The sequence below is a fragment of the Rhinolophus ferrumequinum genome, chromosome 11 (genome assembly GCF_004115265.2).
Source record: "Rhinolophus ferrumequinum isolate MPI-CBG mRhiFer1 chromosome 11, mRhiFer1_v1.p, whole genome shotgun sequence".
In the NCBI taxonomy this organism is placed as follows: Eukaryota; Metazoa; Chordata; class Mammalia; order Chiroptera; family Rhinolophidae; genus Rhinolophus; species Rhinolophus ferrumequinum.
Genome location: NC_046294.1, coordinates 33,814,255 through 33,831,050, shown reverse-complemented (window position 1 = coordinate 33,831,050; position 16,796 = coordinate 33,814,255). Strand labels below are relative to the sequence as shown.

Genomic DNA, 16,796 nt, shown 5'->3' with positions numbered 1-16,796 from the left:
CCAAAGTATTAATACTGCAATAAGAAAAAGAACCAGCACACAACGCTAACAACTCATCCAATGGGGAACGGAAAAAAAGGACTGTGTTTGCAGAGTAACCTTGTGCTTTTTAGAGGAGGGCTCTTAAATGTCCCTGGGTGCCTATGGTTGAGCTGGACCATCAAAAGCTTCCTGGAAAAGGAGAGGGAGCCAGCTCCCACCACAGAAGGTGAAGGTGGGCTGGAGCCTGGCCTTGGCTTCCCAGGGCTCTCACTTCCCATTCTCTCTTTCCAAGGTGCTTTCCTCATCCCCTACCTGATGATGCTGGCTCTGGCTGGGTTGCCCATCTTCTTCCTAGAGGTGTCATTGGGCCAGTTTGCCAGCCAGGGGCCGGTCTCTGTGTGGAAGGCCATCCCAGCCCTACAAGGTGAGTTCATCCTGTCTCTCAGTCTCCTCAGCCCTACCCTGCTCTCTCTGGCACCACGTGGCCTCTGGCACCACGTGGCCCCTGGAGGGAGACCTGCTTTTGTGATCCATAGAACTCACTCCTTCCTTCTTTATTTGATCACTTCCGCCTCTGGGGCCTTCTGAAGAATGGCCCAACGTCAGTCCTGGCAGCGTTCCTTTCCTGGTGGCATGTCTCAGTGCCCTCGGTAAACACAGAGTTCACTCCATTGTGAGTGTATCCAACTGGAAAAGAGAGCCAATGCCGAGGTCCCCACCCTGTGCCCAACTGTAAGAATTCCACAGGATTTGGGCTGAGACGAATCCCTGGCAATTTTGCTTCCACAGGCTGTGGCATCGCAATGCTGATCATCTCTGTCCTAATAGCCATATACTACAACGTGATTATTTGCTACACACTTTTCTACCTGTTTGCCTCCTTTGTGTCTGTCCTGCCCTGGGGTTCCTGCAACAACCCTTGGAACACTCCAGAATGCAAAGATAAAACCAAACTTTTACTAGGTAAGTTTGGCTATGCCTACATCAGGCTATGCATTCATTCATTTGTTCATTCATCCAATAAAGATTCATTGAGCACATATTCTGTTTGCCAGGCCCTCTGCTAGGTGCTGGCAGCATAGAGATTTAAAAACAAAACAAAACACAGGACAAACCCAACAAATTACTTAATTCTAACATTAAGAAGCTCATGGCCCAGAGAAGGGGTAATCAAATTTTATTTTTGCTCAGAAATAGCTGGAGTGTTTGTTAAAAATGCAGATTTGCAGGCCCACCGGAAGTCTGCTTTACTAGATTTGGGTGGGGGCAGGACGTTTCCATTTTAGCAAGGTCCCCAGGTGACTTGCATGTGCGGTACAATTTGAAAAGCAATGAAGTCTTAGAGTCTAGGAGAGTGATGTGAGTGATTCTGGACCTACACTTCACAGGAGAACGGACACTCAAACTGACGACCTCTGATAGAAATGTGCTGACAGAGGAAGTCTGCCTGCGGAGTCAGGGAGTGTTTGTGGAGGACTGCTTCAGATTGGAAATCCACTGGGACTGGAGGCCTTGGGGAAGCAGTCAGCTTGTTGGGTCAAGGGCCAGAGAGTGAATGTGAGGAGCAGCATGCAGATTGGTTAGCAAGGCCTCCTGGTCTCTAAGACGTCTTGGTCCCTGGGGGACATGTGTCTGCGTTAGGTAACTTCTCTCTGGGTCTGAGTTTGCCTCATTTGAAAAATAGAAGCAATAACAATAGCCTTCATCCTACCTACCTCACGGGATTGTGAGGAGAAAAGAAAGGAAGGATATGAAAGCAGCTGGAAAAGTGTAAAACTCGACAAATAGAAGGTGCTAGAATCAGTCACCTTCGAAGGCTCTGGTCATTTGGAGAGGCACCATAAGAAAGTGGTTTCTTCTTTCCTCAGATGATCTGTCATTTCCCTCAAGCTGGGTTTGTGCTGCGGGCACACTCCTGTGATCTCTGTATAATTGGCTCTTAGTACCAGGCACCCACATCAGCTCTTTTTGCCCTGACAGCCTGCACGTTGTAGAACTAGGACGTTATATAGCCTTTGGAGTGTATTAAGAGAGTAAAATGCAGTCTTCCCTTCCACACCCTCAGAGAGATACATGAACCTAAAGGCGATAATTCACACTGGAGTATTTTTACGCACACAGTCACGTACATACACACCACAACCAACCTCCACCTAGAGAATCTTTGAATAAGACGGAAGAAGAGCTCAAACTAGAGACACATGCCCGTTAAATTCAAGCCCTGTGCACCTGGACGTGCTCAGGAATGGAGCATGTGGATTTGTGGTGGTTCCTAAGTGTGTGGCTCACGGATGGTGTGACCAGGAGTAAGTGTCCCTTAGACTCTCTGGGCCTCATGTCCTCATTTCTACAATTTCCGTGTTGACAGATTCTTAGGGAAGAGCAGTGGTTTTCAACCTAAGCTACTGCATATTAGAATCACCTGGGGAACTAACAAATCAAAATATCACTTACGGTCCACATCAGACCAATTACATGGGATGATCCGGGGATGGAGCCCAGGACTCTGTAGCTTTAAAGTTCCCAGGTGCACCCAAGGGTGGCAACCAGCAGGTTGCAGTTTTTTCCACATCCCTTAATTAGGATGCTCTCAGCCATTTTTGGAGTAGAGAGCCCCACCTTCTTTGCCCTGCAGTCCCTGCTAGGCCAGTGGTCACTTCTGCAAAGCTGCTGTTTGAGAGAATCCCACTCAACAGCTGTTCACAGATTCACAACCAATAATCAGCTGCCAGAATGGTCTCCTGAAAATGGTCGCCATGTTAGGCCAAGTGCATTTTCCAGGATGTGGGGTCTGGAATGCAGAAATGTCTCAAGGTCATCCCAGAACCTTCCTTTTCCTTTCCAGACTGTGCCTGGGAGGGAAGACACTTTCGCAGCTAGAGGAGGGCTGTTGCCTTGATTCAGGCTCCATGGGAGCTTCCCTGGCGACTTTCCTCAGGAACCACCTGGGTCGTAGTGATGGGTGTCCTGCAGCTATCCTCCAGGAGGAATAGTAGTTCAGAAACGCATTCTCCTCTACTAACGATATCCACTAATACTTGTGCAGCACTGTAACCCTTAATAATATCAGCTAGCATCATTACATGCCAAGCACTACAGGCAACTCTTTTACTCACTTTAACAATACTAATATGGACAACAAGCCAACATAAGGCTTCTACTATTAGTTGTACTTTACAGATGAAAGAACTGGAGCTCAAGGTCATAAAGCTAGCTCTGTGGGAGATCTGGGATTTGAGCCCAAGTTTGCCTGTCTTCCAAGGCCCTGCTCCTAACTACCATGCTGAATGCTCCCCAGTCTACATAAACGTAGACTATCCCTAATAAGAGCCCCGTGCATTCTAAGGGGCAGGTGATGTGATCACTATGATGCAGGTGAGAAAGTGGACTTGAAGGCCCAGCGAGTGGAAGGATCAGGCTGTACGTTGAAAGGTACAACCAGCACTGGGATTTGGGTCTCATGAGCCCCGATTCTCTGCTCCTCCAGGGCTCCTGAAGAGTCCTTGGTCCAGCAGATTCTATTCTAGCAGAGTGACGTCAGTCCAGGTGTTGCCTAGCGATTTGTAGCTGAGGTTCAATGGGGTAAAAAGAAAGCTTGTCCGAACAGTAGTTTGACTTAGTAATTTCACTTCTGGGGATTTATCTTACAAGGGGAATCAGAGACGCAGTTACGGGCTGTACATTATTGTTCATTGCAGCCACACTTACGATCTTGGCAAACACTAGAAATACTTCAACAAGTGACGAAAATTCAAGTAATTACTGAATAATTCCATGGTCCCAATAAATTGCGGTGCATCCATAGGTTGAATTAGTCTATCGTCATTAAAAATGAATATTCCTAAAATGTGGAGAAATCCTTACCATATTATGTTAACGATCAAAGCAGGATACAGATTCATAGTATACTTTTATTCCTAACAATATGTGCGTGGATAGAAAAAATAGGAAGGTGACACACAAAAGGTTAACTGGCAGATTTGGGGTCATTCTTTTTTTCTATGTTATCTATCATGGACACGTATTTATTTTATAGTCAGAGCATGCATGTGTATATGCATACACACGTATACATGTATACACATGCATACGTGTGTTTGTGTGTGTGTGTGTGTGTGTGTGTATTTTGAAGCAAGCTGAGCACATTGGCTCGGCCAGGTGTGTGGGTGGGTGTATCCTGGTTTTATGAAATTCCCAGTCTGGCTCATAATAACCCAGGAAACTTTAAAGGCAGAGTACAGACATTACTCAGCTAAGCTCCTAGTGGACGGATACAAACAAAAAAAACCTATGTAAGCTATAAGCAGAGAGAGATAGACAATGGACATTTTTCATTATAATATTCCCTGGGAGCATATGGACAGGCTGGGCAAATCTTATCTCATTCTTAGTGCTTTACATTTTTTCATTTGTTTGTTAAAAAGCGAGGTATCGTGCACTCTTTGTGCAGCCCCCATCTGTTCTCTTTGTTATCTACACATAAATGTGTTCCATTACGGAGGTCAGGCTACCCCTCACAGAAGTAGTACTGGTCCTTTGGAGTCCTGGGGTGACTTAGAACTAAGGTGATGGTGGTCTGACTTGCAGAGGCACAGGTGGCTTTAGAATCCCACTGCTTTGATGGACAAGTCGGGAGTCCCCACAATGGACGTTCCAGGCTCTCTCCCAAATGGCCATTCTGGGAGAGGCTTATTTAGGAAACGGAACAACTCCTTCCCATAGTGCAGTGTTCCACGAATAACCTTCCAGCACAACTCTATAATTATCCTACCCTTGTGATAGCTGTCAACTGGTCCCAAGAGGGGATAGATTGCCCGCCATCAAAACCTTCTATCATAGCAGGGAGGTATTTACTTCCATGGCCTTTTCAGCATTGCTGGGACATACTGCCAGAGAACTCTACCTCACCATCAAGATGCCAAGGCCCTGTACTTGCTCCAGCCCCCAACAACAGCCCTGCCCGGCCCACAGGGAGAGCCTGAGTTTGTCACACCTCTCTAAAGTATAGGTTGTAAGAAAGACTGACTTCCTTAGGGGGACTCAAGCCTTCAGGTATCTGTAATGGAGAACGACTAATCAATCCCCTTGCCAAGTGAGACCAGCAACTGTTCTGTGAAATTAGGAGCAAGCTGGGTCATTTAAAATGGGAACCACATAAATACCATTTCTATTTCTGGAATGGCTTAATTTTCATTAGAATTTTAATTAAACGATTCCTTTTTTTCCCCTAGCCTTTTATGTGCTTTCATTTATTAATAATTGCCCGAGTGAAGAGAATCCCATTCGAGCAGCTTCCAATTTAGCACGATCATTAGAGCTGTTCTTTGTTCAGGGTTGCTGGGCCGCAGAGCTGTCTGATGACTCGGCCGCAGGCTGACCTGAAGGCGCGGAAGCACGCTTCTGCCATCCAGTGGTGGGAAGGGATATTGCAGGAGGCTTGAGGCTGCGAGGAGCTCCAAGGCAGTGCCGCAGGAACGCCGTGACCTTGTATCGCCCAGTCAGCAGCAATCCAGAGACACTCTCTAAGAAAGCTGCCCGCGCTTCACAATGGCAGCTTTGGAAGCAAGCGCTTTGGCATTTGCCCGCACGCTAGCGATCTCTTCAGTCTTAGGGGAGGAACGTACTTTTTTGGCAGGAGGGCGAGAAAGAACTAACGTGCTCAGTGACAGAAAAAGGATCTGGAGGTGCTTTAATTGTCTTCATTCAGGTCACTGATGGGGGAAACAACAGATGCCTCCTCAGTAAATATTTGATAGTTCTTAGTTTGGAATCCCCCTGAAACTCTGTTATTTGATTAGACTAAAGAAAGATCACAGTGAATAAGAAGGTATTGTGAGGACTCTAAAAGCAGTGGTTCTCAACCCCAGCAGATTTTGCAGGAGACATTTGGCAATGTTTATAGACATTTTCAGTGGTCACCATGGGGGTGGAGGCTCCTGGCATCCAGTGGGCAGAGGCCAGGGATCCTGCAATGCACAGGACAAGCTCCACTACAGAGAATAATCTGGTCCCAAAAGTCAGTAGCACTGCCTGGGAAACAACTCTGGTCTAAACCAATCAGAAGGAAGGGATTCTTATTATAATTGTTTCAACTTTTATCCACTATTGTGGGATATTCTGGGGGATGGGCAGGAGGTAATTTGTGGCCAGCAAGTAGGACTATGGGAGATGATGCTGAGAAGTAGAGATGCTCGCCCTATAAAAAGGTGCAGTGATGACTGAGTTATGGCCAAGATTAATCGAGTCCACCTGTGTGCTAGGCGTGGTAGCAAAGCTTCTCGTCTGTGATCTCACTTAGTTTAGTTTTCTCATTGACACAACTGTTATCAGAGAAATGGAGGTTTGGACAGCTAAAGGAACTCATCCACACTCCCAGGGCGAGTGGGACTCCTGGACCTACAGTCATACCCACTTTGCTATTCCACAGAGGGCATCCATCGGGAGTCCACGTGCCAGATCTAAGCTAATGTGTTTTTCTGTCGGCCCACACTATTTACAAACAACTTGATGTTATTTCCAACCTTTTAAAATGGAGAGATTTCATGTACATATCCAGATTTTCTGCTTTTTGTTCTTTCTTTCTTGCCAGAACACATGGAAAAGTATCACACGGATTGGCTAGAGTACCCTGGGGCTTGCCAGAGTCCCCACCTCTCCTTACTACCCTCCATTGTATGCCTCCCCCATTTGTGTCACCAGCGTGGCTTCAGAAGGTGTTTGAGTTCATGAGCCCTGCTCTCTATTTCACAGTGGAGTGGTTAAGAGCACGGCCTCCAAAAAGAGAGTGCCTGCTTGCCTCCTGGTTTTGCTCTATGACCTTGGCCCCAGAGAAGTGTCTTTATCCATAACACAGAGATAATAACAATACCTACCTTGAAGGAGTGATAAGAGGCTTCAATGAGTTAATACATGTAAAGCACTTAAAAGAGTGCGTGGTGAGTGCCACGCAACTGTTAGCTGTTGTTACTATGTCTTTATAAAACAGTATCCTTTGGGATTAATCCTGGTGGACTCTATTTAAAATATCTGTCAAGTGATCAGTATTTATAAAGCTGTCAGAGAGGCATTACAATATGGTTAGAAAGACTTCAGCTTCTTCCTGTTTAAAATGAGGATAACGGTATGCACCTTCTGGGGTTTATGAGGACTTCACAAGAAGATAATCATTAGTGTCCGTAGTATGTCCAGGGCTGGACATACTAAGCCTCACGTGGTTAGTTCCCTCTCCCCGTCCCAGCCTAGGTCGGGCATCCTCAACCTTGGCACTATAGGCATTTTGGACTGGATAACGCTGTGTTGTGTGTGTGTGTGTGTGGGGGGGGACTAGCCTGTGCACGGTAGGGTAGTTAGTTGCATCCCTGGCCTCTACCCACGAGATGCTAGTAGTACCCTGTCCTCCAGATGTGACAACTGAAAATGTCTCCAGACATGGCCAAGTGTCCCCTGGGGTACACATTCATCCCAAGTTGAGAACCACTGTGTGAGGTTTTGCTGCAGGCTTGCAAGCACATGGCACAGCTGCTGCCTCTATTAAGCCAAGGGACTGTGTCAAAAACACATGTTGCATGTATTGTAGCGTACTTACTGTATGGCAGCCATTGTTCAAGGTGCAGTCGTTAGTAAGCCCTCGGGGGCAGGAGCTCTTCAGGCGGTTTGCTTATGTCCGATTCAAGTCATCTCTGCAAGCCACTTCTTTTCTGCGGAACATAAGGATCTGGGTTTGAATCCTGGTTCTCTTCCTCATTAGCTGTGTGATCTCAGCAGAATTAATTAACCCCTTTGAAGCCTTTCCTTCATTCAAAAACCCAGAGGTCATCGTACCTATTGCATAGGCTGTTGAGAGCCTTGAATGAGACAATGCACACCAAGAGTAGAAAAGCTTAGCACAGCGTGCACCACAGAGAGAGTGCTCTAGGAATGACAGCCGCTGTCACAGTACAAAGCACTGCTTTGGGGCTCCGTCATGAATAAAACACAATTCCGTCATGGATCTTCATCTAGCTTTGCTCACTTACTAGTTTTTCCAAGTTACTCTCCAATATTTGGCAAACATTTTTGGCTTTTGTTTTTAAAATTGCTGGAAAGACACAAGTGTATGTTTTCTCTACAGTTTCACAATGCTTCCATTCTGCCCTCTCCCAAACAGATTCCTGTGTCATCAGTGACCACCCCAAAATACAGATCAAGAACTCGACGTTCTGCATGACTGCCTATCCCAACTTGACAATGATTAACTTCACCAGCCAGGCCAATAAGACGTTTGTCAGTGGGAGTGAAGAGTATTTCAAGTAAGACGGTTTTCTTTTTCTTTCTTTCTGTTTTTCTTTTTCCTTGTTTTTTTTTTTTTGGTAACTGTCTAAGAGAAATCCAGTGAATTAATAATGCACACTCAGCTTGTAGACCGGAGGGCGTGTTGCCTCCCTCCCTCCCTGCTCGAGTGATCAGGGAGGGAGATTTTATCCCTGGTTTGTTTTCTGAGAATAGCTTGTTGTACCTCTGGGCCTGCAGAGGAGAGTTGGCTGAACATTGGTGGGAACAGAACCTGCGCTGCTGCCATTCATGATGCCAATGGCAAAAGCATCACAAAACTTGTATCCAGTGTGAGCTAAGCAGTGGACTAGTTTTTTTTTCTGGTTGTTGTTGTTTTTTTTCTTTCTGTACTTGCAAAAGGAAGAGACGCAGAAAGTCAAAAGACAAATCATGGTCAAAGATTTAAAGAACGAAATAATTTTTTGGAAAACAGTTTGACCTTGGTGGTGTACTTTTTACCTCTACATTGCCAGATATTGACAATCAATCTTCAGGGATACTAGAAAATTCTCAGCCACTGCAGGGCAATTTAGTAAAGTTCATGGAATTATTTCTTAAGGGAGACCAATGTAGGCCGAGTTCAGTAGAGGGTAAATGATGTTCCCTGGTTAAGCCCTGAGTTGGGGGTTGTCAACTCAGATGTGCTCGGGTTGGCAGGGGGGTTTGCCAGCTTGCCAGGGCAATGAGTGAAGTGCGAGGGCGATCAAAAGATACGGGGAATGTGTAAATAATAAAAAGAATTTATTACAGTAAAAGACACATTGTCTCCCCCTCAAAATGCTCCCCCTCGCTTCGAACACACTTATCCCATCATTCTTGCCACTTACTGAAGCAGTTCTGGAAGTCCTCTTTCGTGAGTGTCTTTACTTCATTCTCCATCATGACAGCACTCTGTGTCACACATCGCTTCTGGTATATGGCAGTTTCTGTCAAATAAAAACATTACGGTGTGTCCTCATCCACCTTTTTCACTGGATCTGGCACTGTGTGACTTCTGGCTCTTCCCCAAAGTCAAAATGACTGTGAAAGGAAAATGTTTTGAATTGATTCAGGACATTGAGGCGGCCACGACAGCGCCACTAGACACTCACAGGTTGCCTCAGGGATTGAGCCTGAAAGAGGCTCTTTCACCACAGAACATGGTCCATCCCTGTTCTGAAAACTGTGGCTGTGTCCTGCAGGCTGTCACTTGCTAACTGTCTGGAGGGGAGCTGCCTTCAGGCCTTTCAGCAGGTCAGAATGTTCTGGACCATCATTTTTGCAGTCCTGTAGAATCTGGGTTCCGGCTGGCCCTTGGCTCATGTCACAGAAAACCACCAACCTACAAACACAGCACTTTCACCCAGGATGCGTGACTCCGGCCTCCTGTCCCCAGGGGGGAGGCTGCTTGCCCACCTTCCCACCAGGCTACAAGTCACTGCCAGGGAGGTGGGGGTTGTCAGGCATGCTATGGCTTCTTCAGCATATATACAGGTTGTCAGCAGCAGCTACAGGTAAACAGCAGCCCCCTTCTGTCTGCAGCTGGTGTCTGTCTTTGAATATGGTCTTTGACTAGTTCCAGCCAGGCTGCTTTCACATTTTAGCCAACCGCAGCCTTGGGACATGCCCAGTGCCACTTGAACTAAAACGCAGAGCAGCATTTTCAGTCATTTAGCATAATGACCTTGTACTGATTTTCAAAAATTTTAAATGATACAAATACTATTGGAATACTTTCTTATAAAAGAGTACAACAATATAGAAAACACACAAATATCATCCTTGACACTTTAGAGTTTCCATTAATGATGTGACCTTCTATAAAGATATCAACCTTGGCAATGCCTGTTGGGGGGCTGTCCTGGGACCCCCAGTGCTGTTGGATTTGTTGCATTGCTCCTGGGGCAGCTCCAGATGATGGTGGACCTGACATAGTCTTGTACAGAGCCTGTCCTGGGCCCTCAGTGGCCTGCCAGCACATAATGAAGAGCAGGGTAAATCCAGTCAATCTCTCTGCAGACGGTGGTGGGCAGGAGGCCAGATCTGAGAATCCCTCACCACCTGATCTGATCAGATCCCTGAGGGGGAGGGTGGGGGTGCTGGAGTTTGTTCAAGGCTGCTGGCTCTGCTGCGAGATTAAAGCCTGCAGACAGTCACTTTCCTCCTCTCTCTCTCTCTGTCTGTCTGTCTGTCTGTCTGTCTCTCTCTCTCTCTCTCTCTCTCACTCTCTCTCTCTCTCTCTCTCTCTCCCACTCTTAGGTACTTTGTGTTGAAGATCTCTGCTGGGATTGAATATCCCGGAGAGATCAGGTGGCCCCTAGCCTTCTGCCTCTTCCTGGCTTGGGTAATTGTGTATGCATCTCTGGCAAAAGGAATCAAGACTTCAGGAAAAGTAAGAACTTGGACTGACCTAAGAGAAAGCTCTGGGCCGCCCAGGGGTGGTTGTGTGAGGAGCAGGTAACGGAGCACAGGGTCGAGGTTCTGGTCCTGAGTAGCTGTGGAGCCTGGGCGTGTGACTTCACTCCTGTCGGTAAAATGCGGTGACAACACCTGTCTTGCAGGGCTGTTTAAAGGATTAAATGAAACGCATGGACGTGTGGTGGGGGTGCTGTGATTAGTTCCTTCCACTTCATTCAGCGGATGGGACGTCCCTGGTATGATTCCGTCCCTCTCCCTGAACTCTGCAATTAGTGCTGCTGGCTGGCGTTTTGCCTCTTGGTCTGGCTGCCAGGTTGGTTATTGCTGCTGCCAAGAGGCTGGAAAGAGACCCAGACTGTGAAGTGGATCCCTCCCTCCTCGTTCCTGACCACCATTTCTCAGCCTTTCACGCCCTTGGCCCCACCCCCAGCCCAACACTCTTCCACCCCACGTGCCCCCAGCCTAAAGGGTAACAGGCCTGCAAGTGGGATCTTGGTTGAGCAAATACTTGGTGACTCTTGCTGAGCAATAGACTCTTTGAGATGATGGAACTTCCAGCCCAAGCTCAGTTCCAAAGCCCGAAAGCAAGGAGTGCAGGAGACCTCAGAACACGCGTGGGTGCTGCTGTTAAGGGTCACGGTGTTTTTATTTATGTGGGTGATGTTTGAGGATGGTGTTACAGCCAGTTCTTCCCCTTGATTTCACACTTCATCCTCGGTGCTAGATATTATGGGCTTTCTAGAGTGGGACTTTCTGAGCAGCCCCAAGCAGGGAAGTTTTTCTTTGAGATCTGCTTAGATCTAACCTATCTCTGCTTCATTGAGAAAGGTTGCCAACTAGGGATCGATGATCCATTTTTGTTCCCAGTGAGGAATAATAGTTCCATACATAATGCCCCTGCCCTGGAGTGCAGACATTAATCATGGAGCATTGTTGGGAAGCCAGGGTGAAAGCCCTGGCGGAAGCTTCTTCTCGTGACAGCCTTCCTCGTGATGGAAATTCCACGGACACCATCATGCCTAAGCAGCAGGGATGTCCTCCTCCTCCTGCAGTAAGATAAGCTTGGCGCCTCTTGCTCAGGGCCCAGGACACCAGGCTGACCAGTTGCTTCCTATGAGACCCCAGCCTCCCTCTGAGCAACGAGAATTCCAGAGGCAGGGTTGACAAGTAGGTAGCCTGAAGGTCAAATGCAGACCCATCTGACCTCAGGGTCTACTCTGCTCGGGAGCTTTGGCAACAACGCAAAGCTAACCTAATTAGCTAGCGCAGGCTGGTGAGGCCTTCCCTTACCACCTGTGCGGGGCTCCCACTGTGAGGAGAATGTGGCCAGGTGTCAGGCCAGCAGGCTCAGATCAACCCGTCATTGTCACTCCTGCCAAGTGTAATTCATTACTGTTCAAGTTTAATTCCTCTGACAGTACATTCTCAAACAGGTGCATTCTGAAGCCGCCCCCCACCCCCATCCACCTCCCAAACACGGGGACTAGCTGGCATAAAGCCTGCACGTACACCTGACTCCGATTTAAGGCATTGCCCAGGGTTTATAAACCAAGCTGTGGGCCCTTTCAGTTCAGCAGGATCATCGTCTACAAAGCGAGGGCACCATCCTATACACCACGGCCAGGACCTGGGTGAGGTAAGCTCGTCCCTAAGGTGTGAAATGTCATGTGGTGCAAAGGCTCCGGTGCCTGCCTGTGCCGGGTTGGACCCCGAGAGCGGCTGCAGCCTCAGTGCCTCGCTTGCCTCTTCCTGATCCTGGCCCTGCCTCCCTCATTTCCCATAATGTGCCCGTAGAGGGCTGTGAATGGAAAGAGCAAAGGCCTTGGAGTTAGAAAGCTGCAGCTCTGGGTTCAGACTGTCAGGTGTGTGCCTTGCCCTTGCAGCCTGTCTTCTCTCCAGCCCCATCTGACAGCTGGAGGGAAAGCCCGGCCATCCTGGGGTGGGTGGTTTTCTCCTGAGATGTCACATGCTTTTGGGTTTCATAATGTCTGTGCATGGAAGGGCTGCACTGAAGGGAAGAAGGAGAGAAGCAGGTTTGGCAGGAATAGGAGGGAGCAGGCTGCCTCACCCCCATGGTGTGGCATCCAAATGCTTCAGGGCGAGTGGAGACTGCTGTGAGGGGCAGGGAAGAGGTCCCCTGGTCAGTGGAGGACATAGCAGAGCAAAGAAAAGGAGGCCAGCCCATCCCTGGTCTGTAGCCAGCACGAAAGAGTTTACCCTCGGTGGAAAACTGGTTGTAGAGGAAGAAAGAACTCCTCGTCTTTCCTTAGCTGGCCGTGTGCCCCATTTCAGCTGATGGCAACACCAGCCTTTCAGGTGCTGAGGCCCAAACCTTCGGGGTCACCCTTGCCTCCCCCCACCCTCCATTCTGCACTAAATTGGTCAGGAAATTCTGTTGGCTCTTCCTGCAAAATACACCCAGTGTCTGACCATTGGTCCCGGCTCCGGTGAAGTAGCCTGGTGGCAGCCATCACTGTCCCTTGCCTGGATGGCAGCCATGGCCTGCTAACAGCTGTCCCTGCTTCTTCCTCTGTGTCCCTGCGTATACTCGCCACATAGCACCTGGCTCAGTTCAAAGGTTCCATCATGTTACTCCTCTGCCCAAATTCTGGCAGCAGCCCCCATTTCTCACAGAGTGAAGGCCCCACAGAGCTCTCCAGGGTCTGTCCCTTGCCCCCCCTTCTGACTTTCTCCCCTCCCAGTGCTCCCCCCCAAGCCACACTGGCCTCCTGGCTGTTCCCAGAAGTCAGGCACAGTCCCTTAGGGCCTTATTCCAGCTGTTCCCTCTGTCTGGAATGTTCTCCCAGATTCCCAGTGGGCTCATTCTCACTTCCTTTAAGGTCCTGGCCGACTCCTCCAGGCGGCCTTCCCTGTCCTCCCTATCCTGCCCTCCCACCCCCTCGCTCTGGTCAGCTTTCTCTTTTCCACTCATCACCTTCGAATATACCACCAGTGATATTACGATTATTACTGGTTGTCTATCTCTCTAGCTACAACGTAAGCTATTTGAGGGCAGGGGTCTTTGACATGTTTACTGAGAAACCCCAAATGCTTAATGAAATGACCCCAAGAGTGCTATGTAACGCTCAACCCTAACCTTCCCCCGACGGACAACCTGCACGTCCCCAGATCAGTCCTCATCCCCTGGAATCCCAGTGCCTGCCAGTCACTGCCATTCTGGAGCCCCTCTTGACAGGCTGTGGAGTCTGTGCAGCCAGTGCGGTGGGGTCTGTCTCCCTCCCAGGAGGCAGGTATTCCAGGGGCCCTGGGCTGGAAGACTGCAGGTGGGAATGGCACGTCTCTGAACCAACAGTGCTCGCTCAGCTGGCTGTACATGCCCCCTGCCCTCCAAATCAGAGAGGGTTTGGTGGCCGGGATGGGAGCTTAACCTCATCCTTTCCAGTGTCTTTTAATGCACTTTTGGGATGAAACCGGCTTGTGAGCCTAAGATTGTCAGTGTTATTCAATTTAGGACTGGTGAGTCCCAGGCAAGACTGAAGTGGCACTTCTGCTTCTAGTGCCCCCAGGTCTGTACCATTTTGAATGGGTTGTCCCGTTGTGCTTTTCCTGCAGCCCTGTGAGGTATATGTTGTTGTTACCACCACTTTGCAGGTGAGGAAACAGATTCTGAAGGTTAAGTCCCTTCCCAAGGTGGCCCAGATAGTAAGTGATGGAGCTGGGATTTGAACTTAGGCCTGTGGGACTGGAGAACCTGAACTCTCACAGTCTGCTCTTCTCTCCATCTGCCAACTCCTCATCCCAAGCCCTTTTTGCACCCCCAGGTTTGATTGACAGATAAGGAAGGAAAGTATCTCCCACCCATCCCCTCTAACTATAGTCCCCCAGTTCTGCCGATGTTACCTCCCAGGTGTTTCCTGACTCTGGTCCCAACCTCTTGTCCAGAATCTTGTCCAGGGGCATCCTTTGGCTGACTTTCTAGGCCCCCGTGACATAGTCTCCTGCCATGTCTCCAAGTCCCTTCCCTCGCTCTCGGCCTCAACTGGATTCTATCCTAACAGTGAGTGAGTGGAGCTTTGCCCTCACACACCTGCTTGCCCACGGTCTTCCTTCACCTTCCCACCTCGCCTCCCCTCCTTCAGTTGCTCTCAGACTCTGAGATCCAGCTTATGTGGCATCTTCCTGAATCTTTTAGTTTACTCCCAGGTGGAGCACAGCGCCATCTCCTGGTCTTTAGAATGTCCTGTGTGTGTAGTTTCTCCCCTAATGCAGACACTGTCTCTGGGTCTTCTAGGTCTTCCCTTCATCTCTGTGCATCTCGTGTCTCATACTATGTCTCGTACTATGCACCAGTGCCCAGTGCATAGTAGGCCCTTGGTAAAGACTCATTGAACTTACCTGTATTTAATGTCCACCTATTATCAATCAGGCACTACGCTAGGGGTTCATTTAATCCTCACACTTATTTATGCTTAAGAAAGGTGCTATTGTCCCCATTTACAGATGGAGAAACTGAGATTCAGGGAGCTTAGTAGCTTGTCCAAGTGGTCAGAGCTACTCAGTACCAGAGATGCAATTTCTTTTAAACCTAAATGTGTGTAATTCTAAGATCAGGGTCTTTTTACCTCACTGGGTTGCCTCACTTACGATGTCTGTATAAACAAGGATGGAAGGCTCAAGCCAAAGGGATTCATCTCTAATGGTGGAATTTGGGGCCACAAGCAGAGGGTGGCGTGGGAGTTAAGGAGGAGGGAGGCAGCCTTCCTCCCTCAGTGGTTCCTGGGGGAGTTGTCCACTCAGCAGCTGGGTGGGCTAAGATCTTCCCTAGCCACTCACCCCACAGCCTTGGGTATCCTCTCTGACTTACCTTTGGTCCCAGTGCCTTCCCTGTGTCCTCAACCCTGGCAGAGTTTGGGGCAAACTACCTGGATGCCCTCAGCGTCAGGTGCTTGTTTCCAGGTGGCAGACCCCACTCTGCCTCTGCCGAGGCTCCTTCGGCATGTTCTGCAGGTGGCAGGTGTGCTCAATCCGGTCTCTCTGTTGGATGGTTTTTCCAGGTGGTGTACTTCACGGCCACGTTCCCATACGTCGTGCTCGTGATTCTCCTCATCCGAGGGGTCACGCTGCCTGGAGCTGGTGCTGGGATTTGGTATTTCATCACACCTAAGTGGGAGAAACTCACGGATGCCACGGTGGGCTTGTGCTTTCGTTTACAAAACGTGTGTGGGGGAAACGGCACACGGGGATGGGTCCGAGCTGGGACACTGTTTGCCAGAAGAAGTCAGACCTCCTCGCACGGGGCATCTCGCTGTTCCCTTTTACGAGGTTCTGAGCATCTTGACGCATTACGCGCTCAGGAAGTCTTCAGGGAGAAGTGGCACCTGGGGTTTTTCAGTTTCCTGGAATAGTTGTCCTACATCTAGGGTAGCAGCAGAGGCCGAAATGAAGAATGAAATCCCATGAATAACTGTGAGCGACCTCACGCCGCTTCTCTGTTACTAATTATAGTGTGTAGGAAATGGAGTTTTGCTGATTGGAAAATAACAGCGCTTAGGCAGACCACACGCAATTCTAATTTAAAGAGCTCAGACTCATTTGAGTACCTCTGGCGCGCTGACAGAGCCAGCACACACTTGCCTTGTCCCTTGGCATATTCTGTACCAGCACATCTTACTCTAAAATTTGGAGGTTTTAACCTCCAAATGAGGGGGTGAGTGTTTAAGAAGATGTGAGTTTTCTCACCTTAAAGAAATCTATGTTTTTCCAGAATACGTTAAGAGCACATAGCTCAGATTGAGTTTGCACATAACGGAAAACCTCCAGCTGATGGCAATATAAACAAGATAAAAGTTTCTTTCACTCACAATCACTAAAGCAGCCCAATGGGTTGGGCAGCTCCATAGTGTCTTCAAGGGCCCAGTCTCCTGTGTTTCTGTCCCACCATCTTCAGTGAATAGCTTCCATATGGCTGCCAGAGCTCCAGCCATCATATCAGCATTCCAGGTAGCAGAAAGGGGTGAGGAAAGGGGTAGAGATAGGCACCTTCCCTCTCTTTAAAAGTGGGGGAACCCCGGAAGTCCCACATCACATGTGATTTTCACATTGTTGGCCAGAAACTAAATCATATGATTCTCCTCTCCTAGCTGCAC

General features: G+C 48.6%; 1 protein-coding gene across 2 annotated transcripts in view; it reads left to right on the top strand.

The window, feature by feature from the left end:
* The window catches only part of SLC6A5 (solute carrier family 6 member 5), a 46,215-nt gene that overhangs the window by 7,193 nt on the left and 22,226 nt on the right, over positions 1–16,796 (top strand). For both annotated transcript variants that reach the window (XM_033118816.1, XM_033118815.1), the window contains exons 4-8: positions 275–406; positions 772–945; positions 8,129–8,270; positions 10,531–10,663; positions 15,705–15,839. In XM_033118816.1, the coding sequence (XP_032974707.1) occupies positions 275–406; positions 772–945; positions 8,129–8,270; positions 10,531–10,663; positions 15,705–15,839 (716 nt within the window). The remainder of the gene's footprint in view (positions 1–274; positions 407–771; positions 946–8,128; positions 8,271–10,530; positions 10,664–15,704; positions 15,840–16,796) is intronic.